The sequence below is a fragment of the Vulpes vulpes genome, chromosome 13 (genome assembly GCF_048418805.1).
Source record: "Vulpes vulpes isolate BD-2025 chromosome 13, VulVul3, whole genome shotgun sequence".
NCBI classification, from domain to species: domain Eukaryota; kingdom Metazoa; phylum Chordata; class Mammalia; order Carnivora; family Canidae; genus Vulpes; species Vulpes vulpes.
The window spans coordinates 129,822,343-129,844,726 of record NC_132792.1 but is presented as its reverse complement, the minus strand read 5'-3'; the positions used below and the strand labels follow the sequence as shown (position 1 = coordinate 129,844,726).

The 22,384-nt window shown below is 42.0% G+C and overlaps 1 protein-coding gene across 1 annotated transcript in view; it reads left to right on the top strand.

Annotated features, from left to right (window-relative positions):
* ADCY10 (adenylate cyclase 10) overlaps window positions 1-22,384 on the top strand; it is an 83,105-nt gene that overhangs the window by 5,282 nt on the left and 55,439 nt on the right. The window contains exons 2-12 of the mRNA XM_072732946.1: window positions 1,108-1,313; window positions 1,996-2,100; window positions 3,639-3,677; window positions 3,873-4,016; window positions 4,922-5,127; window positions 6,880-6,976; window positions 11,921-12,009; window positions 14,884-15,075; window positions 16,903-17,021; window positions 18,037-18,113; window positions 20,127-20,316. Coding sequence (XP_072589047.1) covers window positions 1,166-1,313; window positions 1,996-2,100; window positions 3,639-3,677; window positions 3,873-4,016; window positions 4,922-5,127; window positions 6,880-6,976; window positions 11,921-12,009; window positions 14,884-15,075; window positions 16,903-17,021; window positions 18,037-18,113; window positions 20,127-20,316 — 1,406 coding nt within the window. The 5' untranslated portion in view covers window positions 1,108-1,165. The remainder of the gene's footprint in view (window positions 1-1,107; window positions 1,314-1,995; window positions 2,101-3,638; window positions 3,678-3,872; window positions 4,017-4,921; window positions 5,128-6,879; window positions 6,977-11,920; window positions 12,010-14,883; window positions 15,076-16,902; window positions 17,022-18,036; window positions 18,114-20,126; window positions 20,317-22,384) is intronic.

Here is a 22,384-nt window from a genome sequence, read left to right as displayed (position 1 = left end):
CAGTATGACTTGTGTCTGGTTGAAATTACCAACCAGTTCCAACCGGTCAGTAACAGTTCCTTTTTTGTTTTTAAACTCTCTTGTTATCTGTATTACTTATTCCAGGAACTTGGATTGCTCTGAATATATCGGGTGTGCTATTTCTGTTCACGATCATAGAGCATGATTTTTTCAACATTCAGGCATGAACATTTAATTGATCCCAACAGCTAAAGGAAAGCCTTAGGAAATTCTGGTTTTCTTAGAACTAGGTGGGCAATAAATTAAAATTTCAACATTTCCCTTTTACTTACAATTTAAAGCCTTAAACACACACACACACACACACACACACCTTTGAATTTCTTCCCTTTTAAGACTATACCTTAATAAACTTAATCTCTCTTAATCTCTTGCTTATATGTGATACGTTGCTTAACTACTCACCTTTATATAAATACCCACATAAACTCACATCTATACTTTTTTTTAATTTTCAAAAAGGAGGGGGAGCATGGGTGACTCAGGCAGTTGGGCGTTATCAGCTTTCAGCTGGGTCATGATCTCGGAGTCCTGGGATCAAGGCCCATGTCAGGCTCTCTGCTCAATGAGGAGTCTGCTTCTCCCTCTCCCTCTCTCTCTCTCTCTGTACTCTTCCTCTCTCAAATAGATAAATTTTTTAAAAAAATTTTTTTTTTTTTCTGAAAGGAGAAGAAAAAATGGGAGACCGAAATGGAAGGAGAGAGGAGAATGAACCATGAGGACAGGAGGAGAAAGATCACGAGCTGAGTGGATAGTGCCACTGGCTCCTCTTCAACAGGGCTTGTGTCCCGAGGGCCCATTTCTTCATGAAAATGAATGGACTCATTCAGCTATCCTCTTTCACCCCATTCCATTTATAATAGTGCTCATATATGTCACAGCTGTTCAGGATTGGGATGCCCAGCGTGTCAGGGGTTCTCCATATAGAAAAGTGGCCCTTTTCAAGTGGGACTCAACCCTTCAGGCATCATCACCACATAAATAAGTAGTCTGTAGTTTAGAACAAAGCAAGTGGAGAAAAAGAAATAGGAAAGCGAGTAAATGAATTTAAGTCAGATTTCCTCCATTCTCAGCTTTTCTTTGTAGAAGGCCTATTTGGAGACTTTTTGCTGTGACCATAAATCCCTGAACTTTTGCCTTGAACATGCACACTCGAAGAGAAGAATCACAGGACCGGCCCATCGTCAGAATAGCAGCTCATTTACCGGACCTCATTGTCTATGGAGACTTCTCTCCAAAGCTACCCTCTGTGGATTATTTTGATGGAGTCCTGATGTTTGTTGATATTTCAGGCAAGCGCAGGGGGAATTCTTTCATGTGGATGAACACACACAGCTTGATTGGGGGGGGCGGGGGCGGAGGGGAGGTGCCATTTTTAAGCTTGTGTGCTATTACAGCAGATATTCCCATGAAGAAAACAACGGAGAAGGGATACCCTGTGTACCTGGCCCTTTCGTCTTCCCTTACCCAGCATGTCCAGTCATGGGCAAACCTTTAAGATGCCCCAGTCCCATGCTTGGAACTTTAGGCTCCATGTCCCTGCCCAATTTCACCAAATCTAGCTCCCAAGCCTCACACACCTCTAGGCAAACTAGACCTCAGGAAATGGTCTCTTCAGATGTTGTTTACATCCTAACAGTAAGCTTGTCACCTCTTTAGGAGTGTTTACATTTTGTGTGTTTTCATTACCATGGAATGAAGGTTCTATACCAGTTAAAGGAATTGCGGTCTTCCCTGTAAAGGGTGAGAAATTTGGAGGGAAGAAGTAGCTGGCATCTTTCCCTGACCCTCTAAAATAATAAGCTTAGATAGGGGAGGCTGCATATTTGACACTTGACCAGCTGAAGATCATCGAGAAGAGACCTTGCCCATTCTTAAAAGCTGAGACGCAGTGCTCTCCAGTGAGTTCCTCTTTTCCTGGCTCTGTTTGGTTCCTCCAAGCAGCCAAGGAAACTAGGTGAACATTTATTACAGGTTTTACTGCAATGACTGAGAAGTTCAGCAGAGCCATGTACATGGACCGAGGGGCTGAGCAGTTGGTGGAGATCCTCAACCACTACATAAGTGCAATAGTGGAGAGTAAGTGTTCCCATGGGTTTCTGACTTAAGTATATTTCACCTATTGTTTCTCTGTATTTTTTGGTTATAACCGGTTAGAATGCTATTTTTATTTTCCTCATGAAATGTGTAAGAAACCAATCTTTTTTGAAATATAAAATAGTGCAAGTAAAGGAATGTAACCAGACCTCCCTAATACAGACTATTTGAGGGAAAGAGTGTTTTCCACCAGTTAAAAGACTGAATTAGAGATTACCTTTAAAGAACTTTAGGGGTGCAGGGCACCTGGGTAGTTCAGTGGTTGAGCATCTGCCTTTGGCTCAGGGTGTGATCCTGGGGTCCTGGGATCAAGTCCTACATCAGGCTTCCACTGGGAACCTGCTTCTCCCTCTGTCTGTATCTCTGCCTCTCTCATGAATAAACAAAATCTTTAAAAAAAAAAAAAAAAAAAAAAAGAACTTTAGGTGTGCCCAGATGGCTCAGTCAGTTGAGCATCTGCCTTCAGCACAGGTCATGATCCCAGAATCCTGGGATCTAGCCCCACATCGGGTTCCCTGCTAAGCGGGGAGCATGCTTCTCCCTCTCCCTCTGCCCCTCCCCCGTTCATGCTCTCTCTCTCTCTCTCTCTCTCTCAAATAAATAAATAAAATCTTTAAAAACAAAGTAAAGAATTTTAGTTATATTTAATTACTCAAAAAAGTGAGCATCAACATAACCCAAATGTAGTCTTTAAGATAAGACTACATATATGAATAGATAAGTGATTTATAAATAACTCATTAGTGCTTTGTCTTCTAATGAGGAATTTAGAAGCACGACTGACTTTTCAACCTCTGCCTGCCATCTTGTTTGTATTACTAATTTGACCTATTTATGAAGAAAAAGATGTACTCTATTAAGGTAAACTCGAGGTCTAGTCTTTTGTCAGGATGTAAGTTTCCTAGTTAATATTTTAATATCACCCACTAGACAAAAGTTAATGTTCCTTAAAAGCAGAAACCATATCTAATTCCTGTTTGTGTCCCATTCAGTACAATGGTACTCAACAAATTTGTGATGATGCATAAAGAGGGGGAAAATGCCCACTTCTGTCATAAAGGCTAAACAAAATACAAGTTGGTAGTATACAAAACCCAAGTTGACCCTAGTGGTGGTTTCCCAATTTTCTGATTCTCACTTCTATGGAATCCTGTCACTCATCCACTCACCCGTGTCACTCAAGCCCCAGCTTATAACATAGATTGACCAGTAAGAAGCATTCCACTATCAGGCGAGTAGGTGGTTGTCCTCAGGCCTCCCCAGAAATCCCACCTTCTTTTCTATCTTTTCACATTCCCAGAAACAGAGCATATGCATCATCTAGTTCAATGTGTGTATTCTATACTTGAGGAAACACACTCCGATGGGTATAAGCGACTTGTCTCAGACATCCTTAATATAAGTTTTTTCTCTGAATTGTTCTTTGGACTGAATTTCTATTCCATGGATGGAGAATGAATTATTATTAGTTTTAAGAAATTAAAGTTTGATTTACCTTATTTTCTTTTTTTTTCCCTCAGAAGTGTTGCTTTTTGGAGGAGACATCTTAAAATTTGCAGGTATGGGGGCTCACAGAGATGGGAGTGGTAAGGAAGGAGTGCAAGGTGCCTGTGCTCTCACGAAGGAGGTGCTTCACAGAAAGCGGTGGCTGGCTTGAGGCATGTCTGAAGAGGAAGTGTCTATATAGATTTCGGACAAAACAGACTGGCCCCCAGGGCAGTTCAGGAGCCCTCCAGTGTGTCTGTCTCTTCAAGGTGATGCGCTGCTAGCCCTCTGGAAGGTGGAGCGAAGGCAACTGAAAAACATTATCACGGTGGTAATTAAATGTAGCCTGGAGATCCATGGATTGTTTGAAACACAGGAATCTGAAGAAGGCCTGGATATCCGAGTCAAGATCGGTAAGTCCTGAGAAAGGGGAGCTGCTACAGCAGTCTGAAAATGGGTCTCGACCCCTGAGGTGTGTCTCTCCCTAAGAGAAAACACAGAATATGGTGGAACATAGTGGCTCAGCCCACCCATCATGAACTTTGGGATTGGGCTAACCAGAATGAGTTTTGGCATCCTCACTAGTGAAGGGATTTTGGGCTAATCCTGACATCTACCTCACAGGCTCTTACAAGAAGTGAGTTTAAGCAGTTAGCATAAATACCCACTCTGCAAGTCTTTGTTATCACTATTACTGCTAGTATTGTCAGGTCTTGCCGCTGTCAATCACAGTAATTTAAAGGAACTGTGTGTCACCTGTAGGTCGTTCATATACACATTTTGTATACGTGTCATTATTTCACAGCATTCTGTCTTCTGTCACTGAGGTACCAAAAGCTTCAGCTCTCAGCTTGAAAACAATCAGAGGGCACAAGGTTGGAATGGGAACCTAGTTGTCAAAATACCCACTCCTTTCCCCTCTGCCTACTGCTGAAATTCGACCCTAAAGGTTTCTTCTTAGTTAAAGCCTCCATCTCAGACAAAACACATATCCTCTCCGAAAGGAGTTACTAAAGTTATTCTCTTACTCTGAAGTACAAGTAAATTGAAGAAAAGATAAAATCACTTTTGGGGCTGATGGGGCCATCTAGAGAGCAATGTCCAGAAAGATGAAGACTAGTAGCCAACTTTCTAGCTTTGGGAAAAAGAAGAGCTTTGGAAGTCCTGGGCCCATAGAGGCATTTTCTGATTCCTGTGTAAAGTCTTAGAAACTACATTTTGCTCTGAGGTAGTGCAGTCACATCAAGATTCTGACTGTCCTGAGAACCAGTGCTGCTGGGGAATAATCCAGAGCTTCTCGTGCTTGCCTCCCTGCCAGCACTGGCTGCTGGCCACATCACCATGTTGGTCTTTGGAGATGAAACACGCAACTTCTTCCTGGTGATTGGTCAGACAGTAGATGATGTGCGCCTGGCACAGAACATGGCGCAGATGAACGATGTCATTCTGTCACCAAACTGCTGGCAGCTCTGTGACCGGAGCATGATCGAAATTGAGAGGATTCCAGATCAGAGAGCAGTTAAGGTAGGTGCAATGTTGTGCTTGCAGAAAGTTCTGTAACTCTGTGCCAGGGGTCGCCTGCAGGAAAGCCACTGGGAAGGCTGGTCCCATGAAGCTCCTGAGGTGGAAGCTCCTCAAGTGGAGACTACCTGAGTTGGACTTACAAGGCTTTAGTCCAGGAGCCAAGGCTGGACATTCCAGAGGAAATGATTCGGCTTCTGTGCTAACTGAAGATATGGACTTTAGGTATGGAGGCCTTTGGTCGAGCTAGTGTCCTTGCTTAAGGAACAGGAAGGGTCTCCTGCCTATTCCCTGGGAGCAGAGGGTTGTCATTTGAGGGCTGCCATTGGCCATCACTTGCGCTACTCAACACCCTCCTAACTCAGGGCCAGGGATCACTGAGGGTAAGGTTAGGAGGTGAGCGGGGGCAGCTGCTTAGTGAGGGGAGAGAGGCTTTCCCCACAGCCCCATCTAGTAGCAAACACCTTGGTGAAGTTGGAGACTAACTATAAACAGAACTGTCTTGGGATATGGCCAGTTAGAGAAACTGGACTTGGAACATACGCAGCAGAGAGGAGGGCTGTGCCTCCAGCTGAACCCAGAACAGGTGACAGAGAGGAGATGGAGAATTTGGGTAGCTGCTGGTGAAGGCAAGAGGCTCTTCCACATCGTGCATCAGTCTACCACCCTCATACCCACCCATCACTCTTCCTGCCATACTCCCCAGGCTACACCAACTCACTGGCTCACAATGCCCCACTCCCCATCTTCAATCATTCCCTATACCTTTAGAAATTGTTTTAATTTTAATTAATTTTAGACTCACAGAAAAGTTCAAAATCAATAGAGTTTCCATATATTCCTTACTCAGCTTCCCCCAATGTTAACATCTTTCATAATCAGAGTACAGTAGTCAAAACCAGAAAATTGGCATTGGTACGATACCATTCACTAATTAAAAGCCTTCTTTGGACTTCACCAGTTTCCCACTGAATATCATCGGTGGAATGTCCCAGGATTCTATCCATGATCTCACACTGCATTTTGTTGTTATTTTTACTTAGTCTTCTACAATATATAGCAATTCTTCAGTTTTTCCTTACCTTATTTGACCTTGATACTTAATAAGAATATTGACCATTTTGGTGAATGTCCCTCAATAAGAATATTGACCATTTCGGTGAATGTTCCTCTCTTTGGTATTGCCTGACACTTTCTCATGATTGGACTAAGGTTATTCATATGGGGTAGGAGGCAAGAACACCACAGAAGTGAGTGTGTACCATTCTCCATGAACCATGGAGATCCATGGGGATCCTGATCTTGGTATGAATCTTATTGCTGATGATGCTCCTACTACATTTTTAGGCATCAGCCCCTTTGTCCTCTTATCCTTATAAGAAAGAAATGATATATAGTTTAACCAGATTTTATTTACATTGAAATGTTATGAAAGAAAAAAAGAAAAAAGTTCCAAGAGTTGGAAAAGTACACAGGTGAGCTGCCTGATGTGGCCTTGTGTGTACACACTAAAGTTTGAGACCTTAAGGACTAATCAGAAAGATTTTAATGTGAGCACATCCAGATTAAAGTAATCTGGATTTCTTTCTTTTTTATTTTTTTCCTTCTTTGTTGTCTAGATATGCCAGTCTCTGTTTTCCATGTCCTGGACATGAAAAAGCATACTCCCTGCCCTTTCTGCTGAAAAATTCTATTCAAAGAATGAGACAACCCTCAGAATAACCAAAAACTTCTCTTTTTTTTTTCTTTATTTAGGTTAATTTCTTAAAACTACCTTCTACTTTTAACTTTGATGAATTTTTCACAAAGTGTATGACTTTCATGAATTATTACCCTTCTGGTGACCACAAAAGTAAGTAGATTCTGTGGACAAGAGCCTTTATCTCTACCAGTAGTCAATAGGGTCTTATGAACACCAAGGGCTCTATTGTAAGTGGCTGTCCTCCTCAATACACCTCCCAGTCCTCAGCAGCACACAAAAGGAACCTCTTCCCATTCCTAATTACAGCGATTCCAAGTACAACCCTCCTTAGGCCCTCCACCTCTGCTCTGGCAATGAGTCTTCTCCCTCATTTTCTAAACATGTGCAAGTCTGCCCCATGATTAAGGAAAAATAAAACTTCTATGAACCCTACTTTCCCCTCCTAATTTTCACCACCAAAACTCTTAGAAGAGTAACCTATATGTCTGTATTTCCTCTTCTATCTTCTCTTATTTATTCACCCAATAAACTTGGGTAAAAATTGCTTATGCCTAGTGGGGGGGGGGGGGCATGTGTTCACCTACTCTTCAGTCTTGAGCCCCTGACATCTAGCTTCTAGCCACTTCTCCTGTCTACTGAGACTATTGAAGGCAGGGCCACCAATGACCATCAATTTGCCAAAGCAGGTGACCTCTCTTCATGCCTTATCCTAGCTGGTTGGCCTTAGATTACTCTCTTTCTTTGGACATGAGCTTCGCCTCTTTCCTCGGGTTCATGAATATTCTTTCCTAGTTTTGCTTTTACACCTTAAGCCACCTGTTTTCACTACCTTTGCTTAGTCTCCTTCCCGTTCCTTAAATGTTGGTAATTCTAGGGATCTATCCTTGACCTTCTAGTCTTTCCTACTCCCCTCTTGGAAATCCATTCTATTCATTTATGCCTGACTTCCCTAGGACTCTCAGCAGACTGAGACTAGGGTGGAGAAAGGAGGAGCCTAGGGCATGAAATTTAAGGAGGCAATAGTCATGGTCTTGCAAGTTGCTTGCCTCACATAAGACCCAGCTCTAACTGTCAGAATTCAGCCCTGACTTTTGTCATGATTTCTAGACTCATAAAAAAATTGCCATTGGGTCATCTCCACTAGATGTCAAACAGGTACTCCAACATTAACACATTATTTAAAAATTGTTAAAGACAATTTAGGTGATGCAAACAATCTTGAATGCTTCATGAAGTGGACATTCTCCTTTAGGAGACCTGCAAAGTGGGGTGGAAGACAAGCAACTTTTATAAGATCTACAGTAAAGAATAAGGAAGCAACAAAAAGAGAATATCCAACTGTCTGGGGCCACATAGTCAACCTTATTTGGGGTGAAAAGATGGAGAGTTGGCTTGCATTTGAGGATTGGCTGGCTAGATACACTACATTTCTGGTCAACTGAGGCATTTTCAGGGACATGACAGTTCCCGAAGTTTTGGTTTGCTGACCACAGGCAGAAGAAGCAGCTCCAGCATGGGCCTAGAAATTTATTTCAACAATGTCTAAACTCTAAGCTACTTTGTTTCCCCAACAATTGTTTCTTCCTCCACACTAGAAACTTCAGGAGCATCTATGAATCATTCTCCTTCCTCATCATCTAAGTACAAGCCTTTGATATTTCTAACATTAAAAATAGTAGATTATACTTTTACTAAGCTGTAGTATGTAATGGGGCAGGAGGTGGGACAGGAGGGAAACTGTTGGAAAATTGACCAGAAATGGCCAAGAACCCTACAGCTCCAGAGATGAAGAAGGTCCAGTGACACCCCTTGAGACCTAACTCATCCCATCTCCTAGGTCTTATGGGTGCCTTCAATGAAGAACCTCTTCAGGCTTTGTTTTGGGCACTGCAGTATCACAAAGCAATTCTGATGCTAGGACCTGGAGTTAGCACAGATTTCATAGGTTAAGTTCTCTCCAAGAGCTTCCTGCAACTTCAGCAGCCAACCAGCAATCAGCTCTGGGATCACCAGGCCACCTACACTTCTGACAATTGTCTGACAACAATCTAGGGGTTCCCCCCTCAATAATTTACTAGAATGACTCCCAGATCTTAGGGAGGTGCTATGTTTATGATGTCACTTTTATTGTGAAGGACATAAATCAGGACCAGCCAAATCAAGGGAACATAGGATAAAGTTTGAAGAGTCCCTACCATGAGGCTTCTGTGTCCTTAGGGATAGCACCCTTCCTACACATCTATTGTGTGGTTACCAACCGAAACCAGTTCATCCAGGCTTTGGGTGTTTTTATTGGGGTTTTTATTGGGGTTTTATTAAGTCAGCATGATTGATTAAATCATTGGCCATGTGATTAAACTCAGTCTTAAACCCTTGCCCTCCTCAGAGGTCGCAAGTCAGGCCCATATCACATGGTTCAAAGCCCCAACCCTCTCCTCCCATGGTTGCTGTTTTCAGCATAACCAACCCCATCCTGAGACCTCATTAGCATAAATTCAGCTGTGGTCCAAAGGTCCTACCATGAAGAACAAAGACAATCCCATTGTTTGAGAAATTCCAAGATTTTGAAGTTACTTCCCAGGTACCAGGACCAAAAACCAGCCAAATTCTTTATTTTACTTCAGGCACACCTACTTCTCCATAACATTGACACTATAGTACCTAGACCTTTATAACTCCTGCCCCCTTACCTCCCTCCACAGTCTGTTCCATATGGTTTCTTCTTCTTCTTTTTTTTTTTTTTTTTTTTTTTTTTTTAAGATTTATTGATTTATTTAAGAGACAGTGAAGGGAGGAAGGGCAGAGGGAGAGAATCTTCAAGCAGACTCCCTGCAGATCACATAGCCCTACTTGGGGCTCTATCTCAAAACCTATGAGATCATGACCTGAGCCAAAACCAAGAGCCAGATCCTTAACTGACTGAGCCATCTAGGTGCCCCATATCATTTCTTCTTAATCTCCGGTACTCACAGCCAGGGGAGAATCTTCACCATCCTTTAACATACTGTGCTCATTCTTGAGTTTCACTGACTTGGTCCCTCTGCTAGGCATGGCCTCCTCAATCCTAGTACCATGCCAGAGTCATTCAAGATCCAGTAAAATTCTTGGGGTGCCTGGATGGCTCAGTCAGTTGAGTTCCTGCCTTCAGCTCAGGTAGTGATCCCAGGGTCCTGGGATGGAGCCCCATGTCAGGCTCCCTGATTAGCGGGAAATCTGCTTCTCCCTCTCCCCACCCTCCTGCTCTCTCACTATCTCTCTCTCTCAAATAAACAAAAATTTTTAAAAAGATCCAGGAAGATTCTCTAGTTCTCCTGTGAACCTCTTTCTGATTAAACCACTTCATATTGACAACTTCTTCCTTTTTATAATCTATTAACCCATTTGACCTTTTCTTTTCCTTTTTATTTTTTTTTAAATATTTTCTTTATTTATTCATAGAGATGCAGAGAGAGAGAGAGGCAGAGACACAGGCAGAGGGAGAAGCAGGCTCCATGCAGAGAGCCTGATGTGGGACTCGATCCAGCGTCTCCAGGATCATGCCCTGGGCTGCAGGCGGTGCTAAACCGCTGCGCCACTGGGGCTGCCCTCTTTTCCTTTTTAACTTTCCACGTATGTTATATTTGAACATAGAATGAGTTAGTGCCTCCAGGAAAAAGCCCAAGCTTCCTAATTATTTTTTTATTCCTATGTAGTGCCTAGAATGATATTTTGGGTTTTTCTTTTCTTTTTTTTAAGATTTTATTTATTTATTCATGAAAGATACACAGGGAGAAGCAGAGACATAGGCAGAGGGAGAAGCAGGCTCCCCCATGGGGAGCCTTGATGTGGGACTCAATCCCAGGACCTCAGGATCATGACCTGAGCCAAAGGCAGACACTCAACCACTGAGCCAGCCAGGTGCCCCCTAGCATGGTATTTTGAATATACTAGGCTTTGAATACACTCAATAAACAGTTTTAAATGAATTTACTTCTTAATTTATATTCTTTAAGACTTCATTTTTAGTTTTCATCTCTTTTTTTTTTGCATTGTCATTCTGTTCCATGCTGAAAACCTATCACCATTCTCTCTCTCTCTCTCTCTCTCTCTCTTTTAGTTTCTTCAAGCTCATTCCTATCACTTCCTGTTAGTCTGGAGTATGGAACTGTTAACCATCATAGTGATAGGAACCATAGAAATTATGAAACCCATGCACCTGGGTGGCTCAGCAGCTGAGCGTCTGCCTTTGGCTCAGGGCGTGATCCTGGAGTCCCAGGATCAAGTCCCACATTGGGCTCCCTGCATGGAGCCTGCTCCTCCCTCTGCCTGTGTCTATGCGTCTCTCTCTGTGTCTCTTATGAATAAATAAATAAAGTCTTTAAAAAAAATTTATGAAACCCCATTGAGGGCAGCCCTGGTAGTGCAGTGGTTTGGCACTGCATGCAGCCTGGGGTGTGATCCTGGAGACCCGGGATCGAGTCCCCATGTCAGGCTCCCTGCATGGAGCCTGCTTCTCCCTCTGCCTGTGTCTCTGCTTCTCAGTCTCTCTCTCTCTCTCTGAATAAAATAAATAAATCTTAAAAAAAAAAAAAGAAAGAAACCCCACTGAGTTTTTTTCCAGATGAGGAAATGAGGGACCACCAGGGCAATGAGGTGATTTGTCCAAGGCCACACAATGAGTTGGTATCAAACCAGGGATCAGAAACCCAGATATCAGAAGTCTCCTGAATCTTACCTGTGCTCCTCTTTCACCTCTGCTGTCCCCTTTATTCTGTCTTCCTCTTCTGTGGTCATACTCTCATCTGTCTATTTGCATCCTCTGTGGCAATAGCTTTAGCTCAAGTCTGTAAATAACAGTCTCCCCAAGTTCTGAACTGTAACCACAACTGTAACAGGGTTTTGAGCTCTATGCAACTGAATTGTGGGAAACCTGCAACTTCAAAGAACTTCTTTGTGGATTTTCCTTGGTTCTATTTGGCTACAAGGTGTCCCAGAGTCACCTGACTGGACTGTGAAGACCACCAACTAAGGGAACAGGGGTTGGGAGGCTCTTGTCTCTAGCTCTGCAGAACCACGCTTCCTTTTCTGATCCTGCTCCTCCTTCTGCTCTCTTAGACCTCTTGAGGCTTGCATGCATGCTGGAGTCTGACCCTGAGCTGGAGTTGGCCCTACAAAAATATGTGATGGAAAGCATATTGAAGCAGGTATTTGCACAGTTTAATTTATTGACTTTTGAGGTGTCAGGGATCTTGGACATCAGGAAAGATCAAGAAAACCAGTAGCTAGTAAAATGTTTCATTAAATTAAGAGATGGGGCTGACTTTCTCCATGTGTGGGTGACTACAAAATGTATTCTTCAAATCGGTATACTTTTAAGAATTAAAGGAGGCATTATTCATAATTACACTGTGACAATGGGCATAAACCAGGACTGTGTGTTTTATACAACTGGGCAGATAGGAACTATTTTTCCCCAAGCAAATAACATGTGGTCACCCTTTCTATATGCCACATAGCAGAAAGATCTCAAGTGAATTAACATTGGTATGCTGTTTCTCTAAGTCACTCACCTTAGATCTTGAGCTCTGGGAGTTAACAGTACAGATAATTAGAATGCCCAGAACTACCTCCATTCCCTAAAATTTTCCATTTTTATTCACTTAGATCTAGGCTCTCTTAAATATATAATTCATGTGAATCTCAACACTCACCATATGCCAGGCATTCTGCTCTTGTGTATTTATTCTTCACAATTCTTGCTAGATATCTTTATTTCCATTTTATATGTGAGAAAACTAAGACCCAGAAGGATACCAGGAACTTTCCTGAGGTATAAAGTAAGAGCTGTAGCTAGGATTTGAACCTTGTTCTGTCTGAATCTTACTTTTTTTTAAAGATTTTATTTATTTATTCATGAGAGACAGAGAGAAAGAGAGGCAGAGACACAGGCAGAGGGAGAAACAGGCTCCATGCAGGGAGCCGGACGTGGGACTCGATTCCGGGTCTCCAGGATCATGCCCTGGGCTTCTGAAGGCAGGCGCTAAACTGCTGAGCTACCCAGGGATCCCCTGAATCTTACATTTTTTGCACATGCTGTACACCTTCCTAATACATGCATGTTTTAACCCTTAATTCCATCAAAATGCAGTTCTGTCTTGGAGGAAATCTCAGGCAAGCCTGAACAGTGGGCAGCTGCCTTCACAGTGTGAGTGGAAGTGGTATCAGAACATACCTCTCCATCTTCAGCCCAATTTAGAAGCACTACCTCTAGTATCTACAATTATTTGACTCTTCAAGATTTTTGAAGCTCCAGAAAGACTTCCCCTTCCAACCTCCAAGAGATATAACTACATTATGCTTCTTTAGCTGCAATCAGCTGAGAACAAAGTCTACATGAATGGGATACAAGATAGACTCCATGAGTCACCAGGAAAATTGTGGGTAGGAATGATGTACAGTGGGTGAAGAGATACAGTTAAGGGAGCTAAAAGTAGGCAAAAGACAAACCTTTCACTACAGAACCAAGACTGGTCCTGCATCTAAAGAATAGACTCCTCAGAGATGCAGAGATCGCATTTTTCAAATCATAACTCAGAACACTCAGTCTGATGGGATAATTTTCAACTTGTTTATTTGCTAGATTTAATATTTAATAATATTTAATATTAATTTTTTATTTAGTGATTTTTTTGTGAAATCAAAGAAAGTCATCACATCGATTTGTTAGAAATTATTTAATCATCTTATATGAAGAGAATAAAATTGCCTGAAACCAGGACTGTCCCAGACAGTTAGGAAGCATGACTGCAGGATTTCCTATGCACAATTCCCTCTTTTGTCTAGAAGATATGTTTTATATCATCCGTGGAGCATCTGATACTTTTGTGCCATTTGAAGAGAAAACGCAAAAATTTTCCTCCATTGGTTTGTTATGCACTTAACTTTAACAAAATTCAAGAATGATGATAGGCAGGCATGATTTGGGAACACACTTCTTTCCTTTCCCTGGGCCTGTTGTGGATGGACGTGAAGAGAAGGAGCAGAATGAAATATACCGCCCAGGGATACAGGTGTGAGCTGTAAATGGAACCTGGAGATTTGGGTTCCTTGTGACCCTGGGGAACTTGTGTTATTGCTCCATGTCTTAGTTATCTAATCAGTGAAGTGGGGATAATATGATTTTATTTCCTTCAAAGATAAAGTGGGAGAGAATAGAAAGTATTCCAGACGAACTATCCTGGGCCGTGAAATATAAGGTTGGATTACATAGGGGGTCCCTGGGTGGCTCAGTGGTTTAGCGCCTGCCTTTGGCCCAGGGCGTGATCCTGGAGTCCTGGGATCGAGTCCCACGTCAGGCTCCCAGCATGGAGCCTGCTTCTCCCTCCTCCTGTGTCTCTGCCTCTCTCTCTCTCTCTATGTCTATCATAAATAAATAAATAAATAAATAAATAAATAAATAAATAAATAAATCTTTAAAAAAAAAAAAAAGGTTGGATTACATAATACGCTATTCTTGTCCCTAAATTGTAAGAGAGCTAAAAGGAACAATACTTCTTTCTGCTTCTGTGATGGCTCATACTCGCACTAGGGAGCTAGCAGTTGGGGCAAGTGTGAGATGTTCATGGTTGTGGTGTTCACTAGGAAGTATGGAAGTTCACATTGGGAGAGATTTGAATAGTACATTCCATTTCCATCTGCTCGACTTTGGGCTGACTCTGCCATGTTGTACCTCATGCATTCTGATAACTTCAGCTTTCTATAGAATCTCCAAAGGCAGGCAGCCCAGGTGGCTCAGAGGTTTAGCACTGCCTTCAGCCCAGGGCCTGAATCGAGTCCCATGTCAGGCTCCCTGCATGGAGCCTGCTTCTCCCTCTGCCTGTGTCTCTGCCTCTCTCTCTGTGTGTGTCTCTCATGAATAAATAAATAAATAAATAAATAAATAAATAAATAAATAAATAATCTTCAAAAACAAAAAAGAATCTCCAAAGCTAGTTCCCAAGCAGTGATAAAGTCAGGGAGGTGGAGTTGTGTCCACTGGCAAGGACACATGCTAAGGAAAGCTGCTCTTGTCCCCACAGATTGATGACAAACAGCTTCGGGGTTATTTGTCTGAGCTCCGCCCAGTGACGATTGTGTTTGTGAACCTGGGGTTTAAGGACCAAGACAAAGCAGAAGTCATAGGCTCAGCCATCCAAGATGCCTGCATGCACATCAGTTCCGTCCTGAGGATCTTCCGAGGTCAAATCAATAAAGTTTTCATGTTTGACAAGGTAAATATGAACTAAGGGGGTGGAAACCTACCAATAATTTAAAGTTAGCACTCACACCTATGGACATTGATGAAGGAAAGAAGAGGCACTTTTAACCTAAAAATATCCATTTTTATTTATAATTACGGAAATAGCTTATCTGGTGGATTCGGCACTATGTGCCAGGCATTGTTCTCAATGCATTACACCTATTAACTCATTTCACCTCTAAGAGTAGGTGCTGAGACACTGAGACACTGAAACAAGGTGAGATTAAGTTTTGCTCATGATCATCCACTTAATGTGGAATAGAGTGGGCTAGATTCAAACCTGGGTAGTGTGCCTTCCCAGGGTAGTGTCCTCAAGTGCTATGCTCTACTAGCTCTCCTTGTGGGCACATCTCTACCCCCTCATCTCCCAGGCATTTGAGGTCTGGTGTCTAGTAACCATTACACCCCAGAAACCTGTTTCCAAGAATCCCTACCTGCCGTATCTACACCGCCAGTTCCCCTTCCAGCTTCGTGGGGGTGGGGGTGGGGCATGGCAGGGAGGGAGAGGGCAGGTGGCACCTCTAGCTTCTGGGTGTTTTTCATCTGCTCTTAATTCAGAGAAAAACGTGTCATAGACAAATTACCACAGAGGTGCTAGTGAGAATTGATTCCCCATCTCAAGTGCTTTTGCATCGAAAGAGGAGAGCACTAAAGTACTGCCTCACTCACACTCATTCATCCATTTATTGGGCATTCTGCAGAAAGGGTTACCCCCTAGTCTTTACACAGAACCTGAATCAGGGCTTCCTTTCTCCCATCAAGACAGAGCCCAGCACCAACTAGGATCTGACACTTAGACTCTTTTTGGAGAAGGTTGAAGAAATCAAGGCATTCTCTTTTGCATTCCATCTGGATATAACATATACAGACTGAAATCTGTAGCCCATTGTCCTTTAATTATTATGCTCTTTTCTTAGAGACAACAGCCTCTGACTGAGGTAATTTTTTAGGTGATTGAAACTAAAAATGCCAAGCTTCAGAGTTTAATCTCTGCTTGGAACAGTTAAATTTATGCCAAGAAAAACCACTCTCAGTTTAAGCCTTTATCTCTAAGAATAATAAAATATCTGAAAAGAACATTATAGTTTACAAAATGTGACTATATATCAAGTTTACATTCTATGTGTATATAATGTTACATATTTTTACAAATATAGCATTAAATTTACAAAAGTATATATATGTATACTATACAGTATATATTCTATATAAAATATGGAATATATATATTATGTAAGGTGTATATATACTATAAAGTAGTTTACAAAGTTATATATGTGTGTATCTATACACACACACACGCACACACACACATAACCCTCATTCTAGTAGCCAAAGCAACCTTGACAGGTCTGTTATATTCATTTGCAGATTGAGAAACTGAGGTTCACAGTGTGTGGTTAACCAAGTTTCCAGAATTGCGAAGTGGCCTGAGAACACAAATTTTCTGATTGCAGTGCTGGTGCATATTGCTCTGTGCTGCTTCTCAGATTTAAACTTAGCACCTTGTAGCATAAGATCTTGGCGGCAAGGGAAGAGACAAGTGAGTGCACATGTAGCCCAGTACAACCCATTATCTCTGCAGAAAAGCAAGCCCCCCTCAGGCTTGAGCCCTACTGTTGCTGATGCCCTAGAAATTATATGAAGTTTACTAAAAATAAAATAGATATGAGAGAAATCATGATGAAATGTGATCCAAAAAGTGAAAGTTGCTGCCCACCTTCCACTGGGCCTTTGGACTGGTCTACTATAAAGATCACCATGCACCAGCTATGTTTGCTGACTCTCTCCCTCACAGGGCTGCTCCTTCCTCTGTGTCTTTGGCTTCCCTGGGGAAAAGGCTCCTGATGAGGTCACTCATGCCTTGGAAAGTGCGGTGGATATATTTGACTTCTGCTCTCAGGTTCAAAAAATCCAGTGAGTATTGACCTTGATCCAAACTGGTGGTTCCTGAGGTTTTTTAGTAGCTGGGGAGATAAGACAAGTGTCAGGGAACAGGAAGTAAGAAGAGTTCTTGACTGGAACCCCTTCTGTTTTTGTATTTATTATTCAGGGCCAACCCAGCTGGGATGCAGGGATAGAGGGATAGTAAAGGCAAAGTGCAGAAAGGACACTCTTAAAAAGTCAAAATTTAGCAGGTTTGCAAGAAAATCTAATTGAGTTGTCTCTATGCTCTTACTTCTTGGTAAAGGTTGAACTACCAACACCATGTAGGAGACCTGAGTTTATTTTTAATAACTAGGAAATACAATGAGTCCTTTGGCTGGAAATTCATATATTGATCTGGCCTCAAGATGATATACTCACTGTAAAATTGTTAAGAAAATAAGATTTACTGTCCCCAGCCCTGGCTGCCTAAAAACCCAGGCCCTCAGGGTCATCCAATCTGAGCACCCCAATGACCCACCTTGTAGCTCTACTTTGACAGGTATCACCCCCTTGCTCTAAATATTTCCACCACGTCAGCCCCTAGTCACCTATATATTCAGCCATACTCATGGTTAACAGTTAGCTTTTGATGCCACATACTATATCTGAGCTCCTTCCTTTCAAAATAATGACTTTGTTCTTTCTAGCAATAAGATACTTAAATCATTTACAACCAGTCACTCTATTTTGGAAGTCCACCTGAGGTCATGAGAAGTTATTTTCTAGAAAAGTCACTCAGATGAATACCTAAAAATAGCAGAAAAGTGAACTGATTTATCACTTCTAAGAACTTAGTTCTGTGTCTCAAACTGTTCCTCCTTACCATTTCTAGGCCCTGTACAGTGGCCCGAAATTCCCCACAATGAAAGACAGTTACTTGTTGAAAATCCTTTCCCTGTCCCCCTGCCCTATTCATCATCATGTCCCCACCCTCCCCACTTTCTCTCTGCCCATTATCTTTCCCTTTTGCCTTACAACTCTCTTGCTTTCTTCCGGGCACCAGTACTGTTTCCATCGGCGTGGCCAGCGGGATTGTCTTCTGTGGAATCATCGGACACTCTGTGAGACATGAGTACACAGGTGTGCTGAGCTAGCTCATCTCGCCTCACCTTGCCACCCTGCTTTGTGGGAGGAAGGGCTAAACTAAATGAGACATGGCCTTCTAAAGCTTGGAGTCTTCCAGGAGAAATCAAGCCATGTAGCTTCGCCTATTGGCAGCTCATTGCTTACAAAGTGTGCATTTCTGGGGCTCTACATGAGTATCAAATATATAGTCATTCAAGGGGAGCAACAAAGGAGAGGCCCTCAGCTCATGCAATGAGGAGGCCTTTATAATAATTTCCTGTGAACATTAGACAGTTACACCTCTTAATTCCAATTTAAAAATCCTAAAGAAGAATATCGGTATTCTTGATAAATAATACAAATCTCAAAAGAAAATGGAAAGTAAATGTTATCTCAAGATTTCACTGCTTTTACTTCCCTTCTCAACTCTATTACAGTTTAAGATATTAAGAAACAATACATCTAAAATACTGAAATAGTTATACCTGAAATGATAAGATGTGTGAGATTTTCCTCAAAATAATGCAGGGTGGCAAGTAGATGGGAGTTAGAATGGGGCAGGATTGGCCATGGGTTTGTCACTTTGGGGACTGAGTGACAGGTACGTGGAGATTCATGATACTATGCTTTATTGCATGGCCAAATGCAATAAATGCATTTCCATAATACACAGTTTTTTAAAAGAATATCTTGATCAGAAGTGTTTGTGTTAATATTTAATATTAACAGAGTGCAATATTCAATACCTACTTAGTAGTAATATTGAAGGCTTATTAGCACTGAGGCACTATTGAAAGTGATGTGCATGAATTGACTCATTAATCTTTATAAACTGCCCCCTGAGAGGGATACTGTTATCATCCCCACTTACAGATCAGGAAATGGAGGCATGGGAGAATCTGAAAGTACTAATTTGCCTGAGTAATTTGGTAGAGTTAGAGCTGGGGATCGAACCTGCACAGCTTGCTACAGACTCTATGTACCACAGTGTATTACCCTTTAAAATATTCCCTGAGTCTGTCTTACACACACATCCCTCCCAGCCCTGTTTACTCACTTTTAAGAAATTGCCCGCGGGGTGCCTGAGTGGCTCAGCTGGTTAAGTGTCTGCCTTCGGCTCAGGTCCTGATCTCAGGGTCCTTAGATAGAATCCCGCATCAGGCTCCCTGCTTAATGGGGAGTCTGCCTCTTCCTCTGCCCCTCCCGCTGCTCATGCGCTCACTTTCTGTCTGTCCCTCTCTGTCTCTATCTCTCAAAAATGAATAAATAAAATCTTTTAAAAAGAGAGAAACTGCCAAATGAAGCTGATTGATTTTGAAAATGAAATGAGATGAAAAATTGCACATATAGGAACATTACAGATGCAATTTTGTTCCTCTCCTGAGGTCACTTTTCTCTGCCCAAGCTTGTGGTTGTCTTGTAGCTGTATACCTCATCTAGAGCCCTCAGGCCTGTGGCCACCACACATACAAAACCCTCTCTTTATACAAGACACTTTTATCTCTGAGTACATTGTTCTCATGGCCTCCCGGGAGAGGTAGAAACTGTGCTGATAGCTGATCAAGTTAACTCCCTGTATATTTTTAAATAACCATTGGCAGGGATCCCTGGGTGGCGCAGCGGTTCGGCGCCTGCCTTTGGCCCAGGGCGCGATCCTGGAGACCGGGGATCGAATCCCACATGGGGCTCCTGGTGCATGGAGCCTGCTTCTCCCTCTGCCTGTGTCTCTGCCTCTCTCTATCTCTCTCTGTGACTATCATAAATAAATAATAAAAAAAAGAATTAAAAAAAATTAAATAAAATAAAATAAAACTGGACCCATTAAATGCGGTTCGCTCTTTAAAAAAAAAAAAAAAAAAACCATTGGCAAAATAAGGGTAATCAAAGGCAAGACTTCTGTATCATTCATGAGAAGCGAAAAGAGTAACAAGTGAATATGCCCTTTGGGGACAGTATGTTTCAGATTACATTCTGCTAGTTCAATGTCTGTTTTCTCCCTGGTCTTTGCCTTTCTCCTTTCTGTTTTAGTAATTGGTCAAAAAGTCAACATAGCTGCCAGGATGATGATGTACTACCCAGGGATGGTGACATGTGACTCTGTCACCTACAATGGCAGCAACCTACCAGCCTACTTTTTTAAAGAGCTTCCAAAGAAGGTTATGAAAGGTGTTGCAGATTCTGGACCAGTCTATCAGTGTTTGGGACTTAATGAGAAAGTGTGAGTGTGGGGCATTGATTTTGTGGTATCTTTTAGTAAAGAAGTGGGAAAATTATGATAGCAAAAATCATCAGTCCCCCATTTCGGATCCGAATCCATCTTATGAAATTAAAATCTATTCCTTTCCCAGAACAAGGCCCAGATTTCAAAATCCTTTATCTTTCTCTATCCTACTGATATTATAAATGGTGTAAGATCCCATTCCACCATCACTACTGATAATCTGAGGGTGATTCTTCAAATGTTGTACAAACAGAACAGAGAATCCCCTCTTGTGAGTATCTCTTTGGACCCAGATAGACAAAGTGACCAATCATTAACCGTATGCTGATCATACCAACTGTATGCCAGGCATCAATAGGGCCAAAAGAGTAGAAGATATTGTTCCTTCTCTAGGTCTTTAGTGAAATATATTTCTCCAAAGCCCAGCTTAGACGTATGAGTATCACCTTGGTACTTAAAATCCTTCAGTGGTTTCTAATCATCTTCATGATCATGTTCAAATTCCTCGAAATGATGTATAAGGTAACCACCTGCTTTTCGAACTTCATTTCCTCCTGTGCCCCTTCTCTGGGCTATCTAAATAGATTGTCCTCTCCATCATCCATCCTATCCCCAGACTACTGGGAAACCACAGTCAACTTTTGAAATCTAGCTTAGGGATTTATTCCTTCATGAGGCTGGCTCTGGAGTTGCCCAATCCAGCTCAGACAATCCACCTTTATCCTCCTCCACATACCCATCACAATTACTGACCTGATCTGCTTTTCACTGACTACATTATGAGCTCTTTGAGGAGAGTGGCTGTGTCTTGTCCATTTTTATATGCCCAGTACTTGGCATATAGTGGGCACTCATAGTGAATAAATGAATGAGTAAGTGGAAAGTGGAGAGGTATTATTCTTTATATTAGCAGGCTAGAATCTAGGTCTTAAAGGATCAGATAAAAGAATCAAGGCTCCAGTTGGTTCAAGGAGTCTTTATTACTCGCCTTTGTATTCCCAGGCTGCACCATTGTACTTGGCATGTGTAGACCATCAATAAAATGCTGTTTGAATAAATGAGTGAATAATACTAATTTTTTGTGGACCCTTATTAAGTGCTAGGCACTCTACCTCAAAATATATAATTGACTCTAGTATCAACCATATCAGGTAGAATCGATTATTATCTCCAGTTTATAAATTTTGAAGCTGAGATTCAGAGATGTTAAATGACTTGTCCATGGTCATAAATCTAGTAAGCAATAAAGCCAAGACTCAAAATGCCACAATAATCTGCATTATAGGCAGCCACAAAACCTTAGTGGTATGTACCACAATAAACACTCATTTATCCCACCAAGAAGTGGGGTTTAATTGATTTTGGCTGGATTTGACTGATCTTGACTAGGCTTGTTCATATGCCTGGGGCTCAACAGGTTGTGGGTCAACCCAGGACCATGTCAATGTCAGGTGGGATAACTGGGAAGTCTGGCTGATATAATGGGGATAGTTTGGCTTTTTGTGACTCATTTTTTATCAGACTGGCCCAAGCATGTTGCCGTGGCAATATCAGAAGAGCAAGAGAGAGCAAGCCCAAGCACTTTTCAAGCCTCTCTGTTGTGTTTAATAACATCCCTTTGGTAAAGCATTCACAAGACTGAGCCTAGGGAAGGAGAGCACTCCAGAGTGACGTAGCACAGGGCATAGAAACAAGTAGGGGTGAGCAAGTGGGGCCATCATGCAGTCAGTGTACCACAGAAACCCAGGACTACCTGATCCCAAAGGCTGGCTGCCTCTTAGTTTTTCTAGACCATTGCTGCAGATAAGAGAGTATAGAAATACACATACAAATATGAACAGGGCCTGGTTCCTGCCCTGAAAATTCACAATTTAATGAGGAAGACTAACATATACAACATACAAAATTAGCAGATGGCATCTGCTATAACAAAGGCATAACAAAACAGTATGATAGTGCAGGCAAGGGAATGATCCATTGGACCAAAAAGCCTCCTTCAAGAAATAATATTATGCAATGGCCAAGTGTACATACCCTGGTCTGGTTCTATAGATATTTCTTTTTT